The following is a 23,406-nucleotide window of genomic DNA, read 5'->3' on the forward strand; positions in this document are numbered from 1 at the left end:
TGAGGTTAGGCCGTTTTTTTTTTTTTTTTTTTTTTGCTAATATTGCACCTTACTAAAATTGAATGCATCCATTCATTATTGAACTAATGTTATTTGCAATAGGGAATAAATAAGACTTGATTATGGAAATATTTTAGAAAAATTGAATCAGACAAAGTGAAATGCGCTATTTTTTTTATATTCAAACCTCTTAATTCTGTATAAACAACATACTCTTCCAATTGTTTACATTTTAGCTCAGTTTTCAATATAAAAAAAAACATAGTAATTGTTGTTACATGCTAAATACAAATGTGACGTGCAACAAGAACCATTCAGTATGGAAAGAGCATGTGTTCAAACTGGTAAAAAAAATTCATCTTTAGGGTATTTTTCCTTATGACGTGGACTTGAATAAAATGTATTTACATCAAGAACAAGCACCTGGATGTAACGCCTCATTCACGTTGGATGAGGCAGTTAAGGACATTGGCAGTTCCAAGTGGGGGGGGGGACTATAGGGGCTAAAGTCCCCCCCCCCCCTCCATTGGACCCTGGAAATATAAATTTAAACATATCTTTCATCATAAACATAACGGAGGTTTTTGGACATTGTTCTACAGTTCTGGACGTTAAAAATGGCCTTATATATCTACGTTTGGAAAAACTGATGGAAGATATCCTTCTCTAATTTCTTTAAAAACCTTAGCAAAGCTATTTTGTTAGGTTTTTCAATTGTACATTTAGCTTCAAGTTTGAGTTTCATATCAATTTTGGTTCTCGTCTTAGCTATGGGGTTTTCTTTATTTTTCAAGTGTATCCTTGACACTTTCAATATAGGATTTAAAGTGTACAAGCTCTTCAAAGAAGCTATCTTCAACATGTGATAAGTGATGAGATCGATCACCAGCTTCTCTTAGCTTACATCAGTATGTTTATATTACAAACGATAGCAGGGGGGTAGGCCTGCTCAATATAGCCCATGCCTGCGAGCGACGACGTGTCCGCCAGACCAACAGGGCAGCACAGAAAACACGGCACAGCCATTGATGATTTATTTATCATGTTTATAATAAACATGATAAATAAAAATGGTAAAATAATAAAATGATAAAATAACAAAGATTTCAAAACATATTTATAAAAATATATTTATTATGTGGTGGAATAAACTCATTCATTCATTCATTCATAATAAATGATCGACTTTGACTTTAATGTTTTGAAATCATTTATACTCAATCAAAGTATTTAAAATAGCATTTTTGCAGTTCTCAATATTAATAGCTCAACATTTATTTTTTTAGATTAAAACCTCCTTTTCGATTATTTATCTTCCAATATTTTGACGCACCCTAAATTTTCAGCCTTAGGCACGCGCCTGGTTTAATCCATTTATACATATTGTGACGCAGAATTCTAGGGGGGGAATAAACTAGTATTCACCAAGTCAGGCTAGGCCTACCCCTAGAACCAGCCACACTCAAATTTCTTCCCCGGAATGCTCAGAAGGAGCCGAGAAAAATCCAGGGGTCGATACGAAGTTGTCACGGCTTTGACTGATCAATTTATTTAAATTTAATCGAAGGCTCAGAGCTCTAGAAGCGCTCAGGAAATCCTGCAGACGCTCAGTTGGAGTTATATCATCCCAGCCTTCGTAAAAGTGTTTTGGAGAATTTTGCCTAACTTTTATAATGACTCTGTAGGGCCGACGAGTATCCAATCTTAAGCCAATGTGATATAAATACTCGTATTAAAATGCAACTAATTAGTTAAAGACGTTGGTAATCGATCTAATGTCGACTAAAAGGTAAAAAAAACAATTCCTACAGAGTCGTCGGGGCCTAATTAATATAACTGAACGGATAATTTATCGTGATATGATTTAAAATAAATTTAATATGAATATTGTAGCTGTTTGATTGTTCAAATCAGCTGCTCCCAAGACTTGATTCTTTCACCCGCCAAAGACGGGGTTTAGAACTTAGACGACAAGTCTCGGGGTATTAAAACGTCGAGTCAATTAAAATAATATAAGTAATAATTACTCGTTAAGCTAACGGAGAAATCGTAATTTCGAAACTAATTAATTAAAATGAAATAAACGATCGCCACCGCTAGTCACTGGCAGGCAGGAACTGGCGGGTCAAGACTCGAGTTGAGAAAAATTAATTAAGATAATTCGTAATGGAATTTTAAGAAAACGAAAAGGTATAATAAGTAAAGTATGCGTAAGATAAAACAGAAATAACGTAAAACGTAAAAAGGGGCCTAACTAGTATGGTGGCTAACCTTCGTGATAATCGTAGTGTCGTTGTATTCGTAACCCGTGCGAGCTAGTCGGTGGTCAAACAGCGAATAATTCTTTCTTGTTCTTGTCCGACTCAAATCATGATTTCCTCGGTCGAGGCTTAATCGCTCTGGTGGTGAGTTTGAGAACTAGCCAACAGCTGATCGGAAATTCACCTGTTGAGCCGGTCTAGTTGTCGTCTGTCGTTGGTCAACAAACACCATTTCGAGGTTAAGTGATGTTGTCATCGGCGTTAAATATTCGTAAAATCGGTCGTTTTAACTTTATTTGGTGAAAAGGATTGCTATTATGAATAAATATGTAGTTGTGGGTGTGTTCGTGTACTTCACTGTTATCAAAAGTAGGCCTACGTTCTTTGGCCCATAGCCCAAGCTAGGGCCAACACATAGGCCTAGGATTAGGATGTTGTGGATAAAAATCGGGTAAGTTATGGTGTTTGTTGACTAGCAATACGTTTTTACCCCCCTTAAAATTTGGTACCTCACACCCCTTACCAACTTCACAAAAAAAAGAGAAAAAAAAAAGATTTCTAACGTGAGGGGGATGGTCCAAAGGCCTCGTAGAAGGGGTAGCTGAAGAAACGGCGACGTGAAGAAGAGGTCGTGTACGAGAGGGAAAAGGAAACGAAAACAATAAAATCTTCTTGATAACAAAATAAAAAGAACTTCTTAAACGAAAATAAAAACCAACTGGTATAAAAACACCTCTCGTAAAATCGGAAAAAAGATGAACGGTAAAACAAACAAAAAATACTTCTGAATCATTGAACGTAGGGAAATGATTCTTCGGCCCTCAACGTTGGTGGTAGGGCTTCAGGTCCTTCACGTGAACTACGTGTGACACCCCCGTGCGCACGTCTCTCACCGTGTAGAGGTTGGCCCCACGCCGCTCCTCAACCTCGCAGGGTCCGTCGAACTTGGGGGCGAGCTTCCCGACCACGGCGTCGGCCGCGGAAGACAGCGTGTGAATCCGCCGCAGCACGCGATCGCCGTTGCGGTACCTCACCTCCCGCCGGCGGAGGTTGTAGTACCTTGCCTGCTGCTCGTAGGCGGTCTTGAGGTTGGCGTGGACCTTCTCGTAGATGCGTCCGAATTCTCTGCTGCGGCTATCGTGGACTTCGGCGAGCGTTGGCTGTCCGTCAACGTCGGGGGTCGCCTCCAACGTTTTCCCTCGGACAGCTTTCGGGACTCTGAGTTCGCGGCCTAATGTTAACATCGCCGGCGTGTAACCCGTCGAATCGTGGACGGCGGTGTTTATGGCGAACTGGAGCTCGGCGATATGGGCGTCCCATGACCTATGATTCTCCTTCACGAACTGAGAGATCATGGTCTTCACGACGCGGTTGACTCGTTCTACCGGGTTCGATTGTGGACTGTAGGGAGCTGTGTTCGTGAAAGTTATGTCCCAATCCGTCGCCAGGTCCCTAAAGAGGTTCGAAACGAACTGAGTCCCGTTGTCGGTGATAATGGACTCAGGTGCTCCGTATCGAAGGAGCATCTCTTTAGTTTTGCTGACAACGTTCTTGGCCGTTGCTGACCCGATAGGACATAACTCAACCCACTTGCTGTACGTGTCCTGGATCACCAGCAGGAAGCGGTGGCCCTTTCCCGACCTGGGTAGTGGACCCACTAGATCGGCGGACACCGTGTACCACGGACCTTTTGGAGCCCGGAAGTACATCTTCCCTGCCGGTTTCGTCTGCGCCACCTTGTACTTTTGGCAGGCATCACAGGATCTCACGTAGGCTTTCGTCTCCCGACGCCATCCAGGCCAAAAATATTCGGGCCCTACACGGCGAAGTGTTTTCTTGACACCAAGGTGTCCTGCCGTAGCGTCATCGTGGTTCTGTCGTAGTACCGCCTCTACTTGCCCTGGAGGAACGCACATTCTCCAGGACAGCTTACCACCACTCCCATGGCGTTGGGAGGTTCGGTAAAGGCGGTTCTCCACGATTTGATATCGCGGATAGCGTCGTGGGTTGGCGGTCACGGCTGCGTACAACCGGTCGTACCAATCAGTCGGAGGGACGTCGTTGGCTTCGTCGGGGCGTGCGTCGGATTGCGTCGTGTCATTCCGTTGGTCTCCCGGTCTCGTCGATTCCCTGCGTCTGGTCGTGCGTCGCTCGCGAGGCGCGTCTGTCACCTCCGATGTGAGATGACTCACCGCGACCAGGCCCGATTGGCCCTCGTTGGTCACGGGTTGCCTCGACAATGCGTCGGCGACACGGTTCAGGGTTCCCTTCCGGTACTTGATCTCGAAGGTGTACTGCTGAAGTTCCATCACCCACCGCGCTAGACGTCCGCTAGGCTCGTGTAGCCTCATTAGCCATTTCAGCGCGACGTGGTCGGTTATGGCGACGAACTTGTAACCCTCGAGGTACGGCTTGAATTTCCGGGTCGCCCAAACCAGAGCAAGACACTCTAACTCCGTCGTTGTATAATTCTTCTCTTGGTCCGTAAGCAGTCGGCTGGCGTACGCGATGACGACCTCGCCGGATTCTTGGTTCTGCGTGAGAGCGGCTCCAAGACCGATGGTCGACGCGTCAGTCTGGAGGACAAACGGGACCGAGAAGTCGGGACAGGCCAGGACAGGAGCGGAGGTGAGGCGTCGTTTTAGTTCCTCAAACGATTCTTCCTGTTCAGGGCCCCACAGCCACCGAGCGTTCTTCTTCAACAGTTGTCGCATCGGGGCGGTTACTTGGGCAAACCTGTCCACGAAACGACGGTACCAGGATGCAAGACCGAGAAAGCTCCGTAGGGTTTTGCCGTTCGTAGGTCGTGGGAACTCGGCGATAGCACGGACCTTCTCTGGGTCGGTCGATATCCCCTCGTTGTTGACGACGTGTCCGAGATATCTGAGCTCCTTTTTGCAGAAGTTACACTTCTCTGGGTTTAAACGTAGGCCAGCCTTTCTAAGGCGTTCGAAGACCACCCGGAGGATCTGCAAGTGCTCAGTAAACGTGGCGGACACCACAACGAGGTCGTCGAGGTAGGCAAACACCTTCGGCTCCAGCTCCGGACCGATGACCTTATCCAGGAGGCGTTGAAAGGTCGCTCCGGCGGAATGGAGTCCAAAGGGCATAACCGTGAACTGGAATAGGCCTAACCCAGGTACGGTGAACGCGGTGATCGGTCGGCTTTCCTTCGCTAACGGCACCTGCCAATAGCCTTGTTTTAAGTCCAGTGTGCTGATGTACCTCGCCGGCCGTAGTTTCTCCAGAATCGCGTTGATTCTGGGCAGCGGATACGCGTCGGGGACAGAGCATTCGTTGACTTTGCGCATATCGATGCAAAACCGAAACTTTCCGTTGCTCTTCCTCGTCAACACGACTGGCGAACTCCAAGGGCTATCCGATGGTTCGATAACACCATCGCGGAGCATCGCCGCCACCTCTTCGTCGATGATAGCCTGCATCGCGGGATTTCTGGGGTAATACCGCTGCTTGACGGGGACGGCGTTTTCTTTGAGCCGTATCGTGTGCTCAGCCAACGCCGTTTTCCCCGAAACGTCGTCAAACAGCGGAAGTTCGCGTTCCAGGAATTCCGCGAGTCTCGTGTCTTCTTCGGAGGTCAAATTCTCGAGGGCGTCTACCGGATAGGACGGGGGAACGTCGTCGTTGCGGAGGTTTCGTACAGCGGTGTGTACACTGACAAGAGCGAGGTCAGTAATACACCGAATGCCGAGTACCACCTCCACACTCAGATTCGGGACATGTAGGGCATCCCACGAATACGTCTGGCCCGCGATTTCACCATCCACTCTGTATCGATCCGAGACACGGCAACTCGCTCCGTTGGCCATACGTAGGTTGACGTCAGCCTGGTCGGGTACGCTGCCGCACGCCCGAAGGTGACGTACGGCGCGATCTCCAATCAGACTGACCGACGAGCCGGTATCGACGAGGGCGCTGAACGTCTCACCTGAGATGACCACGTCGACGAAGGGTCGGTCATCTCTGGGGGCGCGTTCGCGGCTGACGGTTCCAGTGAATTCCGTTATGAAGCCGAGCCAGCGATTCCACTCCTCGGAGGTCGTACGGCGTTTCGTTCTACGGGGCTCAGGCGACCTCCCGCAGACTGAACCCGATGTCCGTTTCCAGAGCCGCAGTTGCAACGACGCGTCGAGATGCCTACCCTCTTGCAGTGGTAGCAACGCAGGACCTTGGGCTTCGAACACTCGCGAAACAGATGTCCGGTTTCGTCGCAGTTCCAGCACACGAATTGCCGAGAGCCTGCCGCTCGTTCGTTCGTCGTACCGGGCGATCTGGTCCTCGTAGAGTCCGGTGTCCGCCTCCGCCTGTAGTCGTCTCGTGGCGAAAGGTCACGGGGGTTTGACCGCGCAAACGTCGTTCTCTTGCGGCCGTCCTCCAAGGGTTTACCAGGTCGTGACCTGGCCGTCACCTCGGATTCCTCGGCACGGTCGTCTGACCAGCGATCAATCGCCGCGCTGTTGTAGACCCGGTCGACTTTCCGATCTCGAACGTAGGCGGTTTCCGGGATCAGCGACATCGAAGGTGGTGGCGGCGGACGAAAGGTCTGTCGGCAACGTACATACGCCTCGTACCCCTCAGCTCTTTCCAACAACTCCTCCAGAGTACAAAAATCGGTACGACGTAAGACGAGTTTGTACTCCGGGCGCATGTTGCGGTATATGAGGTCGAGTTTACCCTGCTGCGAGAACGTACCGCTCCTCCGAATCAACGTTGAGAGCGCGACGACGTAGTCACGAATGGATTCGCGCTCGCCTTGTGTCCGTCGCCTTACCTCGTCGTCTAGATCTTGTCGATATAATGGAGGGAGGTATTGATCTTCGAACTGACGTTTGAAATCTTGATACGTCCGCCAGCTACCGCGACAGTTCCGATACCAAAGCAATGCCGGGCCGTGAAGAAGTTCCGGCAGTGCCTTCGTCACTTCATTGAGGTCGATCGAGTAGGCTTCCGCCAACTCCTCCAGACGTTCTAGAAACGAGACCGGGTCCTTCTTGCCGTCAAACCGCAGATTCCACTTGCGCACCCGATTGCACAACGACGGCGTGTCGTCTCCCACTCTCGTCCCACCACACGGGTTAGGGTCGTCTGGACGTGAGGTTGAGAAGCCGGGTTGGAATCGTGACGTCCACGGGTCCTGGTTGGGCTGTGACCAGTGGTTTGTCCGGTCGCCGAAATCGTAACGAGACGTCTGGGTTTGCGACTGGAAGGCGTACGGTTGAGGCAGGGTCGTTTCGTAGGTCGTCGGGTAAGCTGTTGGCCGTTCGTTGGGTCTATCAAACGTAGTACGATAGTCGTGTTCCGCCAGTTGTCCGAAAAGTGTGTGACGTGACGTAATATCTTGACCAGGTGACGGGGCGTTAGCCGGCAGCTTCACCAACGTCGCGAGAGTTCGTCGAACGGACTCAGAATCGGCGTTTGGTGGGAGTCCCAGCATTTCTCGAACGCTGGCCATCTCCTGTTGCGTTGAAGGAGGTGCCAGCCACTGTGGTCGAAATTGTGTATCGTAGGCTGTAGAGGCAGTAGGCTCCGATACCGCGATCGCCGTCGGGTTCATCGGTTGACCGATGCTTCCCAACGGGTTCTTCCAATAATCGCAAAAACGTTTGCGGAGCTCGGCGACGCTACCCTCAGTATCTAGCTGATATTTTGTCATCTCAGCAATCAGGTGCTGTTTGCTCAGAGTATGAATCCAGCCGACGCGTGGGTCGTCCAACGGCGATTTCGGGATGCTCTCCATCGTCGAAGGTATTTGGGAGATCGTCGTCGTGGTCGTGGTCGTCGTTGACGTTTGAATTCCCACCGTGGATATCGTCACGTGGCCGATCGGTAGCGTATCGGGTCGGGCGATGGTCGTCGGGGTACTCGAAGTCGTTGATTTTGTTTCTCCAGTCATTTCGTCTAAATTTCGAAGTCAAAACCGTGTTTTCGAGTCCAAATGTTCGGGCGCCAGAGATGTGACGCAGAATTCTAGGGGGGTAATAAACTAGTATTCACCAAGTCAGGCTAGGCCTACCCCTAGAACCAGCCACACTCAAATTTCTTCCCCGGAATGCTCAGAAGGAGCCGAGAAAAATCCAGGGGTCGATACGAAGTTGTCACGGCTTTGACTGATCAATTTATTTAAATTTAATCGAAGGCTCAGAGCTCTAGAAGCGCTCAGGAAATCCTGCAGACGCTCAGTTGGAGTTATATCATCCCAGCCTTCGTAAAAGTGTTTTGGAGAATTTTGCCTAACTTTTATAATGACTCTGTAGGGCCGACGAGTATCCAATCTTAAGCCAATGTGATATAAATACTCGTATTAAAATGCAACTAATTAGTTAAAGACGTTGGTAATCGATCTAATGTCGACTAAAAGGTAAAAAAAACAATTCCTACAGAGTCGTCGGGGCCTAATTAATATAACTGAACGGATAATTTATCGTGATATGATTTAAAATAAATTTAATATGAATATTGTAGCTGTTTGATTGTTCAAATCAGCTGCTCCCAAGACTTGATTCTTTCACCCGCCAAAGACGGGGTTTAGAACTTAGACGACAAGTCTCGGGGTATTAAAACGTCGAGTCAATTAAAATAATATAAGTAATAATTACTCGTTAAGCTAACGGAGAAATCGTAATTTCGAAACTAATTAATTAAAATGAAATAAACGATCGCCACCGCTAGTCACTGGCAGGCAGGAACTGGCGGGTCAAGACTCGAGTTGAGAAAAATTAATTAAGATAATTCGTAATGGAATTTTAAGAAAACGAAAAGGTATAATAAGTAAAGTATGCGTAAGATAAAACAGAAATAACGTAAAACGTAAAAAGGGGCCTAACTAGTATGGTGGCTAACCTTCGTGATAATCGTAGTGTCGTTGTATTCGTAACCCGTGCGAGCTAGTCGGTGGTCAAACAGCGAATAATTCTTTCTTGTCCGACTCAAATCATGATTTCCTCGGTCGAGGCTTAATCGCTCTGGTGGTGAGTTTGAGAACTAGCCAACAGCTGATCGGAAATTCACCTGTTGAGCCGGTCTAGTTGTCGTCTGTCGTTGGTCAACAAACACCATTTCGAGGTTAAGTGATGTTGTCATCGGCGTTAAATATTCGTAAAATCGGTCGTTTTAACTTTATTTGGTGAAAAGGATTGCTATTATGAATAAATATGTAGTTGTGGGTGTGTTCGTGTACTTCACTGTTATCAAAAGTAGGCCTACGTTCTTTGGCCCATAGCCCAAGCTAGGGCCAACACATAGGCCTAGGATTAGGATGTTGTGGATAAAAATCGGGTAAGTTATGGTGTTTGTTGACTAGCAATACGTTTTTACCCCCCTTAAAATTTGGTACCTCACAATATGTTTGTGTATTTGGTAGGTTTGAATTCCACTATCCCTTAGTTGCCATTGGCTGTATGAGCTATTAATTAACAGTCTGTCTAAGAAACATGTCGTCCTTAGTCAGTAACAACCTACAAGATGAGTATGAGCTACTCATCCTACACTCATCTCCATTCATACTTGGCTTAAAAGACCAACTTTTGTATGGTCACCATTTCAGTTAAAAGTATTAAAAGTAGTCTGTACAACAGGGCATGTAGATTTCTGCTAATGTGGCTGATAGTGGATCACGTCTATTGGTAGGCCTTGAGAGTTGTAATACAGGGTTAGGCAAAAGTCTGGAACCCCCCAGCTAACTTTTTAACGCGTTGTGGTAGGAAAACCAAACTCGGTACATATTTACAACATAAGAAATTGCACTTTTTCATCAAAGTTACAACTTTGCCCTAGCTCCCAAAATGGGGTATTTTGGTGGCAGCCCCAAATTTTCAAATGTAAACATCTATAATGTGACCCCTCATTTTAAAGGGTTTATCAAGCAAGAGAAATTAAATGGTGCAAACCAGAGGTCAATATCGCACCCCTAATCAAAATGGCAGAACTACATTTTACTTGTACTTCATTTTACAATATTCTCCATAAGAATAACATGAGAATTTTAAATTCTTTGAAATTTCTCCCTTACAAAAAACACTTTGATATACTAAATAATTTGTTTTTGAAGCCCTTTAAAAAGGTCTTGTGAGAAATTGGGAAATGTTTTGTTTTGAGGGTAAAAAATTAGAAAAACAAATGTTTTTGAATATGAGAAAAACCAGTTTTTTACTCCATAAAACTCCATTCCCATGGTCCGATACATATACAAAAATTTGAACGAATGTTTTTGGCCTCTGGAGACAAAAAAATGAAAAAGTAAATCGTTCCCGGGCCTAGGTCTTACCGTGCCACCTACGTTAATAGCTACCTACATTCCAATAGCGAAATTCACTAAATACGATTAAAGATAGGCCTATCAATTAGACGAGCGTACATTGCTGCGGGCAGGGCTGGAACCAGACGGCTACATACAGATTGGCCAATGGTTTAAGGGTCGTTTCTAACATACAGATTGACCAAAGGTCCTAATGAGCAGGGGCAAAAAATGGGGGCGGAGCCTACAGCAGCGACGTCCCGGGGGGGGGAGGAGCTTGTCTATTCAAGTCAAGTGTTTGTTAACTTTTTCTAATCTTACCAGTCACAGAGGTGGCCAAGTTCAAGAGACGAATTTTACTTTTTAAAACACTAAGTTTTATGTAAACTGTTAAGTAAACAAATAAGGTTTTTACATTCAACTGTAGCTTAAACAAAACAGTGTGGTATTCTAATACAAATAATAGGCTATAAAATCTAACTAATTGCTTATTAACTCACTATCAATTTCTTTTCAAGTACACAAAGTACATTTTTTGGGAGGTCGAGTTGGTTACGAAATTGTTAGTTTGTTTGACCTAGTTATAGCAATAAGGATAATGTTACCATTTAAAAGTCCTGAAGTGTTCTTTCAAGATCCAAAGTATAAGCATTCTCGTTTTTATGTGTATACACATTGTTTGAAAATTACCTTGAATATCCACCCGTCTTAGTATTTCGCACACGATGTTCATTTTTAAGTTCACAAAACCAATCTAGCAATATTCATTATAGGAGTGTAGTATTTTAACAAAAGTTTAAAAAAGGAAAAAGATATTCCATTGGAAGTGAAATAACCTGAATATAATGTTCTACCACAGAGTATAAAAATCTACTCACTTATTCAACATTTACGTAAACCAAAAATTAAAATTCTAAACTTCAAATAATTCTTAACATTTTGCCTTAAAATCCTGAAATAAATAATAATTTGTTATTAATATTCAGTCAGCTACATTTTCATTTGCCGCTAAAAGAAAATAATAACTCCAAATTGGAGGTATTATTCCGTTTGGATGATATCCCGTGAAAGCATATAACCTCGTCATATTAACTTTTAAAATTGCATAGTTTGTGCTGAATTCTGTTGTCAATCATCTGAACTTGTTCAAGTTTACAATGAAATTTTGTTTACATCAAAACATATGTCCATGGTACAATTTTGTTTACATCCATACGAAAATTGGGTTATCTGTTTATCTGTTATCTGTTTGGGTTATTGATGTTTAAGTTAAATCAAGAAAATGTTGTATTATCTATACTACAGTATTATATAAAAATCTAATGGTGTCTGTCTGTATGTGTGTTACTAATAGGTGCAAAAACTACTGAACCAACTGGCCTTAAATTTTACAAAAATATAGCTACCATACCAAGGACCATTATTGGACTATTCACATTTCAAAACTGACCGTAGGCTTTGCCCCTTTGGCTTTAGAAGTTCTGAGGTGAACATTTTAAAAGTAAATATTGACTGGTCTCCATGGCTGCAATGAGAACACTAACAATGTTTGTTTACGTTTGCTTTGACATTTAAATGTAAACAAGAAGAACTGCTAAGAAAAAAAAAATTCTATAACAGTTGCTGTATCAACTCCGGCTCTGCTTTGGATTTTTTAAAGCGTCTAAGTTATGAAAATAATGTTATTGATATGTTTTCATGGAAACAGTATGAAAATTACAATGTATAGATGTTTTGTATGAATTTGGATGCTACTTTAAATAAATTCAAACTGCTTAACTTGTGTTGGATTAACTTAACATAATTTGCACATCACATTGTTTTTTTATATGTATATTTAGGTAAATTAAGTTATTGTGTTTTGCTAAACCTATGCTTAAATTAAACTAAAAAATATCATCAATAACTAAATTGTACGTCGTTGATTTTTGTTTTCTAAAATCTGTTGTATATGTGTAACTATATTTAATAATCAAATGGTAATACAAAATACTCTTTTAGCGAATTTCCCATATAGGGAATAAGCTATTACCGTAGTACTCATGGTAAGACCTGGTCGCGGGACCGATTTTTTTTCATTTTGAGGTCCCTAGAGGCCAAAAACACCATCCGTTCAAATTCATATATATATATATATATAATAAGTATGATTGTGATTAGGGCTACTACTATATAAATAATTGAAAACATTATAAAAACATTAGTACCCTTTTTAAATTCATTTTTAATTAATAAACGACATGTTTCGACACTTAGGTCATAGTCATGTTTACATTTACAAATACAATAACAAAAATAATGAAAGGAATAAATAGTCATATGTTAAGTTAACTTAGAATTTAGAGGATCTTGATTTAATCTTTGTTTAATTTTGTGTATATTATATAATATTTCAGTTTTATTGCAATTGTAGGATTTCTTCAAATATCGGATTTGTTTTATTTATGTTCATGGTATTCAATAAATTTTGAGGGTATTTTTTGTAATTTGTGTATATATGAAAATCTTCTTTGACATTTAATTTTGTTTTATTTCTTTCATATTCTAGAATTTCTAAATTTTCATTTATATTTTTGCACTCATGTCGAGTTTCGATTAGGTGCTCTGCAAAATTTGATTTCATTGTAGTTTTGTTACCTGATTTCAACGCTTGTATATGTTCCTGGAACCTTTTCTTAAAACTACGACTTGTTTGGCCAATGTAGGATTTGTTGCAGTCTGAACATTTAATTTGATAAATGCCTGATTTGTTTATATCCTTAACTTGGTTGTTATGTGCTTCATTATATATATATATCTATATAAATAAAATTAGAGTTTTGTCTGTACATTGCTTAGAATAATGAACTTTTTGGTTATTTTTACATTTCATAGGTCAGAGAAACCGAATCAAACCTTATCTCAATTTCTGTCTGTCTGTCTGTCTGTCTGTCTGTCTGTCTATCTGTCATTCTCTTGGTAACGCTAAAATACGCACTTTATTACAACTACTCCTCAATAACTATAGCACTGTCCCGCCTGAAACTTATTTTCCAAATACTATACATATATGAGATGGTTTTAGACGTATTTCATCGAATATGAGACAGTTAGATATTTAACAGTAAACCCTTGAAAATCAAGTTTTTGTCGATTTTTGACGTGGAATTTCTGGAAGCCCATGTTAACCTTATGAGAAATGAAATTATTGAATCTTAACAGCTGTTTCAATTAAACAAGTTGGTTCTGTTCTGTGATGTTCAATAGCATTAAAGTTACAAGGATTACCAACAGGGTGCAGCACTAGCACTATTATTTCTTTTACATTTATGACAACAGCTAATTTGCAACCTGGAGGCGAGTGAGCGTAGCGAACGAGCTAACCTGAAGGCAAGTGAGCGTAGCGAACGAGCTAACCTGAAGGAAAGTGAGCGCAGCGAACGAGCTCCAACATACAGGTGAGTGAGCGTAGCGAACGAACTTCAACCAGGACGTGATTGAGCCATGCAAACGAGATCAGATAGTAAAAATAAAAGTAAGCCTACCGTTATAGGATCGACCGGCAGACACAGAGGTAATTTAACCTTTTATTGATTGTCATACCGATCCGGAACAACAAAAAACAACATAAAATGAAGCTATGTATAATAGTTTGGCCAGCATATCTTAAAATATGCAAACCAACTGCTGTTCGTTATATAAGAAGGTTTCAACTGAATATTATAAGATCCCCGTGCGTAGAACGGGTACACAGCTAGTATATATATAAAATTTATATATATATGTGTGTCTGTCACCACGATAACTCGAGCAAAAATGATCCGATTTTGATGAAATTTTGTACAAACGTGTAAACGTACGTTTATTCGAACGAGTTCGCGATCCAGCACGATCGGACCATGGGAAAGGGGGTTTACGGGGGGTTTTATGGGGTAAAAATAGGTTTTCCTCATTTTTGACCCAAAAAACATAAAATTTAGCAATTTCTTTCCAACCCATTTTGTAGAGCTTAAAAAAACAAATAATTTAGTATATTGAAGCGTTATTATGCGCCTAATGGTTACGGAGAAAATTCCAAAAATTGTAAATTTAAAATTCCCATGTTATTCTTATGGAGAATAAGTTAAACTGTTGTAGCTTGTTTGTGAACATATTTTGATCAAATTTGGAAAATGTTTTTATTTCTTACTAACTATTCACATTTTAAAAAAAAAACCAGTTTTACACTCCCTGATGCAGCAAACCTAAGTACTTGTTAAACTAATTCTATTTAAATCAAGAATAAATGTTATATTTTTAAGGTAGACATTTCAGTGTAAATCCAATCAGTCAAATGGAAATTCGCTTAGTCTGCAGGTTTGCTGCGGCGGGGGTATTTTATCTTAACATAGCTTTCAGTTCACATTTACTTTATTTGACACATTTATTATTTGTGTTTTGCCACACCACTGATTAAACTAAACCAAGGAAAATATCATAAAACTAAGCAGTACCTACACAGTGTTCTTTTGTTTCTAAAATCAATGAAATATCCTGTTACTATGCTTACTTAATGGTAAGTGTGAAAATGTAAAGGCAATGGACGATGGAACTGATTAAAGGAACGAGTTTGTATATTAAGTTGTTTGTTATTGCTATTTTTATAGAGTAGAACCAGAGATGCAATGAAACATATACTGTATTTGCTATTATATTTTTTAGTCCTTGATGCTTTGATAATCATATTAGTTTTGTCTGCTGTCTTTAATGCTGAATTATTTGTTTAAAATTTTTTATAGTAGGGCCTACCTATAGATATAGTTTCTTTAATATTTCAAAAGACTGCATTGATAAGGCACAGCAATATTTCTAAAGTTTATAACAGCTGACTTAGTTTTGCTAATGATTTATTTATCGTGAGTGAAGAAACTGAAGATGGAAGGATTTGTGATTTAATATAAAGAAGAGTGAAATTTTAAAAAGTGTTCATTTAAATTTAACTAGTGAACCTGTGCGGCTCAATGCCCCGCAAAATTACATATGAATTTAGAAAACAAATTCATCGTGTTACTTATATATTGGCTCAACGTCAAAAATTAAAAACAGTAGTAATAAATCCTTAGAAGAGAAGCAGTCCAGCCATTTTCTAGCTGTATGTGTATTTTATTTAGTAAATTAATAAGTGTTCAAGTATGTTATAGGGTAGTTAATTTTAAAGATTAAAAAAAATACATTTAACAAAACTTGTTATCATATCAAACCAATAGGCCTATGTAGAACCTGCTATGTGGCATATTTTGAGGGTCATAAAGATACTGCTTGAAGAAAACACTTTTAAAAATAAACACTAAAAAACAATATTTTAACCACAAAAGCACTTCCATGAATACTACGATTTTAGTCTTCAGGAAGATTACCCTCGTCAAAATTGTCCGCAATGAATATCTGTAACCTATTAAAAGATGTAGCCTTACTTAAAAAACATATAATGTAGTTGCTCATGACTGAAATTAGCCTGGGTAAGAACAGTGCTGCTCTTTAATTAAAGTGCTTAAGTTACTTGGCTTGGTGCTTTCATAACTGCAAACTCAAAATACACCCACAAGTAAAAAAAAGAATCAAGTTATTGGTAAAAAAACCTATGTTTGTGTAACAACATTATTCACATGAAGTAAGCTAGATGATTTGTTTGATTTGTCAATCAGCTGTTTTGTTTCAAATAATGTCAAAGATTTGTGATTTTAAATACTAGTCCAGGCGCTAAACGGGTTGAGTATGCACTGAAAGTCTGACAAAATTTGACTTTTGATTATTGTTGGGGACATCTAGTAAATGAAAAAAATCGATGATGTCGCATTTCTAGGATGGTCACAACTCGGGGGGGAGGGGGGGAAGTTGCGCGGGTCATCGGTTTACGTTTCCGCGTCTAACTCACAAACGGTTAATGATAGAAAGATGAATTAAGCGTCTATCTACGCCTAAATATATTGTCCTTCAAAAAGGTTAATACAACCTTTCTTCTATCTCTTATACTTTAGGGGCTAATCAACATTTATTGCAAAAAATAAAATTTTAAAATACTTTAAAATGAAATATCGGAAATATTGCGCTTGTTTAGGGCATGTTACAAACTATTTATGGTTAGAAAAACTAACAAGTAGTACAACAGCACAAAGTTTAAAGAAATCTGTGCAAAAACAACAGAGCTACGTTGATTTCAGTAAGAGTAAACGTGGAAAATTCGTAGTAGTATCGAGGCGCGCATGGATGGTACGTAGCCCACAGTCAATATAGGTTTGATGTTGTAGGTAACCATGGGAAAGCTGAATTTTTCTATGCTGTTAGACCATGTTGAGATGATCATTTTCCCGAAAGTCAACACTCCTCCCCCCTTGTGCTTTCCTCTAACCCCCCTTTTTAGATAAATTTACAGCCTCTTAGCAATTAAGCTATAACTTTAAAACGGGTAAGGATAATAATGCAATCTTTTATTAATCATTTTGCGTTACGATAATCTACAAAAAGAATTATGAGATAAATAAATATTTAAAAAGAATTATTATGGATTTCTGAAGAAGAAGAAGAAGAAAATTTGTTCATTGTAATAAAATATCAATACAGTGTTTTTTTTTTTTTAATTTAAATGCAAAGTGTTGGACACACTGATTTTAAAATATTTTAAAAAAATTCCATGAATCACATTATTCAACAAATAAACTGATTTCAACTACAGAATATACACAAATAGCACTACATACTAATAAAGATCAGATAACAATTGAATGAATAATAAAATTTAAATGTAGCCTACTGAGAATCTGAATTTTTCCTACAAACAGTTAATAATTAATAAAACAAACCTGTTACTTTTATAATTTACTTTGATAGATACTTAACAAACAATAATTTATAAAATTTTTAAATTACATAGATTTTTCCCATTTTTGTATTGATATCTCAATTCTTAAATTTAATAATTATACTCCATTATCAATTCCCACCCTTTACTCCACGCCTCTTTAAGATAATTTCCAAGTGCCCGCCAATCTTTGCCATTTAAAAATTAAAAAAAACTCATATTCATTTAAATGTAACTTGTTGGACCAAAATTGACGTATCTTTTTGTAAAATTGGACATTCTGCTATAAAAGGATACACGTTTCATCCCGGTTGAGATTACATAGTGAACATACATAAATTTTATTTTCCATATAGAGTTAACTTTTTATTAGACGACCCCCTTTATTTGTAAAAAATGTTTTTAGGGATGATTACGAATAAAAAAAATATATCCACCATTTTCCAATATGGCCACCAACTTTGTTATTTCTTATGGAATACGCTGTATTTTAGTATTCTTTTAGAATTTAAAAGCTATTTTTTTATTTAGACATTTTTTCTCTAAACCTACACCATTTAGGAGTTACAGCGTGTTATATCTAAAAGAAAGGCTTGTGGTGTACATTCGGCATCCTGTAGCTCATAAACGAGTAAGTTGAGAGAGAAAGTGCAAAGAATAAATAAGTCACATATAAGTCCTCTTTCAAAAAAATGTATAAAATACGTTAAAAAAATACTGATTTTGTTGTTTAAAAAATGGTCACCATTTTCAAAAATGGTAGCTTACTTTGATATTGAAACAATTTATTGTATGGTTTTTTTATGTAGATGTGATTTGAAAACTTGTTTATTCTTTGTATTTTCGCTCTTAAACTTACTCGTTTATGAGCTACAGGATGCAGGATGTACTCACAAACCATTTCTTCTTCGATGTAACTCCTAAACAAGTAGCTTTAAAGAAAAATGTCAAGAATAAAAAGGTTTAAAAATTGAGCGTTTACATTCTAAAACAATCATAAAATACAGGGTATTCCATAGGACTAATAAAGTTGTCAGTCATATTGGAAAATGGCTAACATATTTTTAAAATTCGAAACCACTAAATAGACATCTTAAAATAAAGGGTAGTGTCCCATAAGAAGTTAACTCTATATCTCATAATAAAAAAGTTATCTATTGGTTCACTTTAGGTGAGACACCCTGTATAATAAAATGAGGCTCTGGCGTACAGCAGCAAATGCACGATATTCATTCATATGTATCCACTATAGTCTGTATATGTACTGAATGAGCTACATAACGTTAATATAATCTATATAAAGCGGCAAATTCAAATACAAAAACCATAATATACGTAATCTTTTTCATTATTGCGGTGCACAAAAAAGCCAGAGTCCTGTAAAATCAATATACTGTACTATCTATAACCACTATAAGCAAACAAACTGTTAATAACTATGTATCATTTTAAAATGTAAACTATGCACCCCAAATTTTGTATCAAACATTTTGTTGTGCGACCTCGTATAAAAAATCTACAAAGAAAAGTTTTATAAATTAATCCATAAAAATTACTTTTTTATGTTTATGATATTTTTTAACTATGAATATTTAAGTAGGATACCATGGTAAATACACTTTTTGTAGAATATCGTAACGCAAAATGATTAATTAAAGATTGCGTAACTATCCTTACCCGTTTTAAAGTTATAGCTTAATTTCTAAGAGACTGTAAATTTATCTAAAAGGGGGGGGGGTAGAGGAAAGCACAAAGGGGTAGGAGTGGGGACTTTTGGGAAAATGATCATCTCAACATGGTCTAACAGCATAGAAAAATTCAGCTTTCCCATGGTTACCTACAACATCAAACCTATATTGACTGTGGGCTACGTACCATCCATGCGCGCCTCGATACTACTACGAATTTTCCACGTTTACTCTTACTGAAATCAACGTAGCTCTGTTGTTTTTGCACAGATTTCTTTAAACTTTGTGCTGTTGTACTACTTGTTAGTTTTTCTAACCATAAATAGTTTGTAACATGCCCTAAACAAGCGCAATATTTCCGATATTTCATTTTAAAGTATTTTAAAATTTTATTTTTTGCAATAAATGTTGATTAACCCCTAAAGTATAAGAGATAGAAGAAAGGTTGTATTAACCTTTTTGAAGGACGATATATTTAGGCGTAGATAGACGCTTAATTCATCTTTCTATCATTAACCGTTTGTGAGTTAGACGCGGAAACGTAAACCGATGACCCGCGCAACTTCCCCCCCTCCCCCCCTAGTTGTGACCACCCTAGAAATGCGACATCATCGATTTTTTTCATCTACTAGATGTCCCCAACAATAATCAAAAGTCAAATTTTGTCAGACTTTCAGTGCATACTCAACCCGTTTAGCGCCTGGACTATACATAGATTATTATAGCAAAGTTTTCTAAATCATGGTAACTTAATCTCAACTAAATTTTACTATTACCAGAATTAAAATAAAGTAGTAAGATCCATTATGAGTAAACTTAAAGGTATACAATCCTTAAATTGAAATGTAGTATACATTAACAGTCATAATACACATCAATTATTATGTAGTAGACTTTGACTATGTTCAAGTAACAAACATATGTTTCTGTAAATAAAAATTATCTCCTATGTTATCCTTATGGGGAAATATGAAACTTTAAAGGGCGCCAGGGCCTCACTCTCTTCCCTAAAAAGAAAGTTTCCTGCACAACTTCACGTTACGCTCTTTCCAATGACACCAAAAACGTGTCAATCGGTTCAATAGTTTCGGAGGAGTAATTGTCACAAAAAACCTGCTTGCGTATTAAATAAGTATAGATAATTAGTATTTTTGCAACTTCAAAATAGAAATTTAAAATGTCAATAGTAAATTAAAAGATATTTAAATAAGGGAGATGAAGGTAAATCATGTCAAAGTTGTATTCGAAGATTTTGTCAGGGTTTCTCATATCAGCCAACACAAGATTTAAAATTAATCAAAACCAAAATGGTGCTATCCACTACTTATCAGATTTAAAAGTTATAACTTTAACTTTTCTATTAAGGCCATAAAAGTTGAACTTTGTTTCTAAAAGCATTTGCGGATGTGTAACTAGTATATGTAAAAGATGTAAAGATTAAAATGTTTCTATTTTGTGTCCTCTTCCCGTTGCAAAGCACGGGTACAACAGCTAGTTTTGTATAAAATGTAAAGAAGAAAATGGTTTACGTTAGATTTTTTGTTTTCATAGTATGTGTCATTAGTATTATTAATCTTTCTAAAGTTTCCTTGAAGAGATCGCGCACGCAATGAATAAAATAGAGATATGATGAGACATCATGTTTTCACCCTTAAAAACTACAATATATCGTAGTACTAATATTGTGAAATTTTGTGAGTTTGTTCGTTTGTTTGATATCCAATCACGCATTAACTACTGGTCGGATCGGGTTGAAATTTGGTATGAAGATAGCTCACATTCCCGATTAACATATCTAGACATATTCTTATCCCAAAAATCATTTCGGGCTCTGCTCCAATGGCTCCATAGTTTCCCATGTTGTTAACCTTATGAGTATTCATATTTAAAATGAATTAAAAAATTTTGTCAGCTTTTTCAACTTCACAAGTTGGTTCTAAGATATTCAATAGCATTAAAGAGACCACCATTTAATGCTATTTAATGCTATACTCTGTATCTGGTAAGATTACAGGGCCAATTTACCGAATAGGCACGGTAGGCACGTGTCTAGGGCGCGAGGCAATTGGCGTTTTTTTGGGGGCGCCAAAATTTTGGAAAATAAAAAAGATTGGTGGTTGTATTTGCATGTGATCACAGTAAACTTCTGATAATCCCTCGCGGCCATGTAAACATCGTAATCGTCTCCCATGATGTCGGCAAAACGGAAATCCTCTCCCGCGGACATATGGAGATTATCGTCTTCCGCGAATGAGGCAAAATTCTGATCTTTTCCCGCGGTCATATGGACATTATCATCGTCTTGCGCGATCGTTGCATAGTTCTGATCATCCCTCGTGGCCATGTAGATATCGTAATCGTCTCCCGTGGTCGTGAATACATGGTAATCGTCTCCCGCGATTGCGGCAAAATGTTAATCATGTCCCGCAGTCGTGTGGATATCATCACCGTCTTCCACGATCGCGGCAAAATTCTTGCTGTTTCCCGCGGTCATGTGAACATTATCATTGTCTTGCGTGGCATAATTCTGATCAATCCTCGCGGCGTTTAGAAATCATCATTGTATCTCCCGCCATTGCGGAAAATGGGCATCATCTCCCGCTGACATATGAAGATCATCGTCTTCCACGAATGAGGCAAAATTATGATCTTTTCCCGCGGTCATGTGGAAATTATCAGATTGTGGCATAATTCTGATCATCCCTAGCGGCGTTTAAAAATCATTATTTTATCTCCAGCAGTCCTGTAGACATCGTAATCGTCTCCCGCAGTCGTGAAGACAACATAATCGTCTCCCGCGATTGCGGCAAAATGTTAATCATGTCCCACAATCGTTTGGAGATCATTATCGTCTTTCACGATTGCGGCAAAATTCTTCGTGTTTCCCGTGGTCGTGTGAACATTATCATCTTCTACCGTGATCGTGGCAATATTCTGATCATCCCTCGCGGCCGTGTGTAGACATATTATCGTTTCCTGTTGTCACTACGTCACTGTTGTCATGCGCGATCACCGTAGATTGAAAACTCTAGGGTGAAATACAAAATTCACACATAATTCCTGGTTAAAAAACGCATGCATGGTTCCCGGATTTCCCGGTCGGTGGATACCCTACATATTATTAAATTGCAAAGGGGCGCTACTATTATTTGTGCCTAGGGCGCTGACAGGGTCAAAAACGGGCCTGAAGATTAGAAAACGTTAACAAACAGATTACTTGAATAGACTAGCTCCTCCCCCACACACATCACTGCTGTAAGCTCCTCCCCAATTTTTTGCCCCTGCTCATTAGGACCTTTGGTCAATCTGTATGTTAGAAAAGACCCTCGAACCATTGGCCAATCTGTACGCGCGCGAACCAGACTCAGCCTGATCCTTCTGTTAGCATAACAATGGGGGAGTTATAAATACCGCCAAAAAATATGTAGCAAGTTTTAAACTACACACTACAGTTAATGTTGAGGATTGTCCGACAAGGTATTTTTAACCATTATTTGTCTTAAAACACAATCCTAGGGCTATCAAAGGAATTATTATGGATTTTGAAGAAGCAAAATTGATTAATTAAAGGACTTGGTTGAAGGTTGACTTTGGTGCTGATGGTGTTTGTCAATGATGGAGCCGGTGGCTACTGGTTCCTAGAACACGCTACATGGAACGGGCTACTCATGGCGGACGTGCTCTTCCCTTGGTATGTGTGCTTGGTATTTGAGACCGGTGGAGGATTAAGTGGAGATTTTTATTTATTTGTGTTAATCTACACCATTGGAAAACTTGAAGTCTTTGTAAGAGAACGATCATGGTCAGTATAAATTACCTTTTACATGAGATTTTAGTGTTTGTGTTTAGTGGTTGTTGGTTGGATGTTTGTTACTGTATAATATATCAGTACCCGGGGGCCGAGCTTTGCTCGGGGAAAATCATTAGTCCACTCTGAAAGCAGTCAGTACTGTATTGGAGACACATAGATCCATTCCCAAACACCACACGGCTCGCCTTTACTACGTCCTACACCATTTCCTACGTCATGGACCTGTTTCCCTCCATTTCCATAGCACTTTAGGATTGTAGATACCTTAATCTAATCGTTATTAACAGTTCCCACACTCCGGACAGCTCGTCTTTACGACGTCCTACACCATTTCCTACGTCATTCACCTGTTTCCCTCCCTTCCCATAGCATTTCAGAATTGCAGATACCTTAATCTAATCGTCATAAACAGTTCCCACACTACGGACAGCTCGCCTTGACTACTTCCTTCGCCACTTCCTACGTCGCGGACCTGTTTTCCTCCCTTCCCATAGCATTTTAGGATTATAGATACCTTAATCTAATCGTCATAAACAGTTCCCACACTCCGGACAGCTCGCCTTTGACTACATCCT

At 39.6% G+C, this 23,406-nt stretch overlaps 1 protein-coding gene across 2 annotated transcripts in view; it reads left to right on the forward strand.

Moving 5' to 3' along the window:
- LOC128983554 (heparan-alpha-glucosaminide N-acetyltransferase) overlaps positions 1–23,406 on the forward strand; it is a 178,335-nt gene that overhangs the window by 60,219 nt on the left and 94,710 nt on the right. Inside the window, exon 7 of one of the 2 annotated variants that reach the window (XM_054402867.1) lies at positions 22,604–22,711. The exons of the other annotated variant lie outside the window; for it this stretch is intronic. Within the exon in view, the coding sequence (XP_054258842.1) occupies positions 22,604–22,711 (108 nt within the window). The remainder of the gene's footprint in view (positions 1–22,603; positions 22,712–23,406) is intronic. 2 annotated transcript variants of the gene reach the window in all.

The sequence above is a fragment of the Macrosteles quadrilineatus genome, unplaced genomic scaffold (genome assembly GCF_028750875.1).
Source record: "Macrosteles quadrilineatus isolate MER2022 unplaced genomic scaffold, UCM_ALF_1.0 Scaffold_1__1_contigs__length_201487025, whole genome shotgun sequence".
In the NCBI taxonomy this organism is placed as follows: Eukaryota; Metazoa; Arthropoda; class Insecta; order Hemiptera; family Cicadellidae; genus Macrosteles; species Macrosteles quadrilineatus.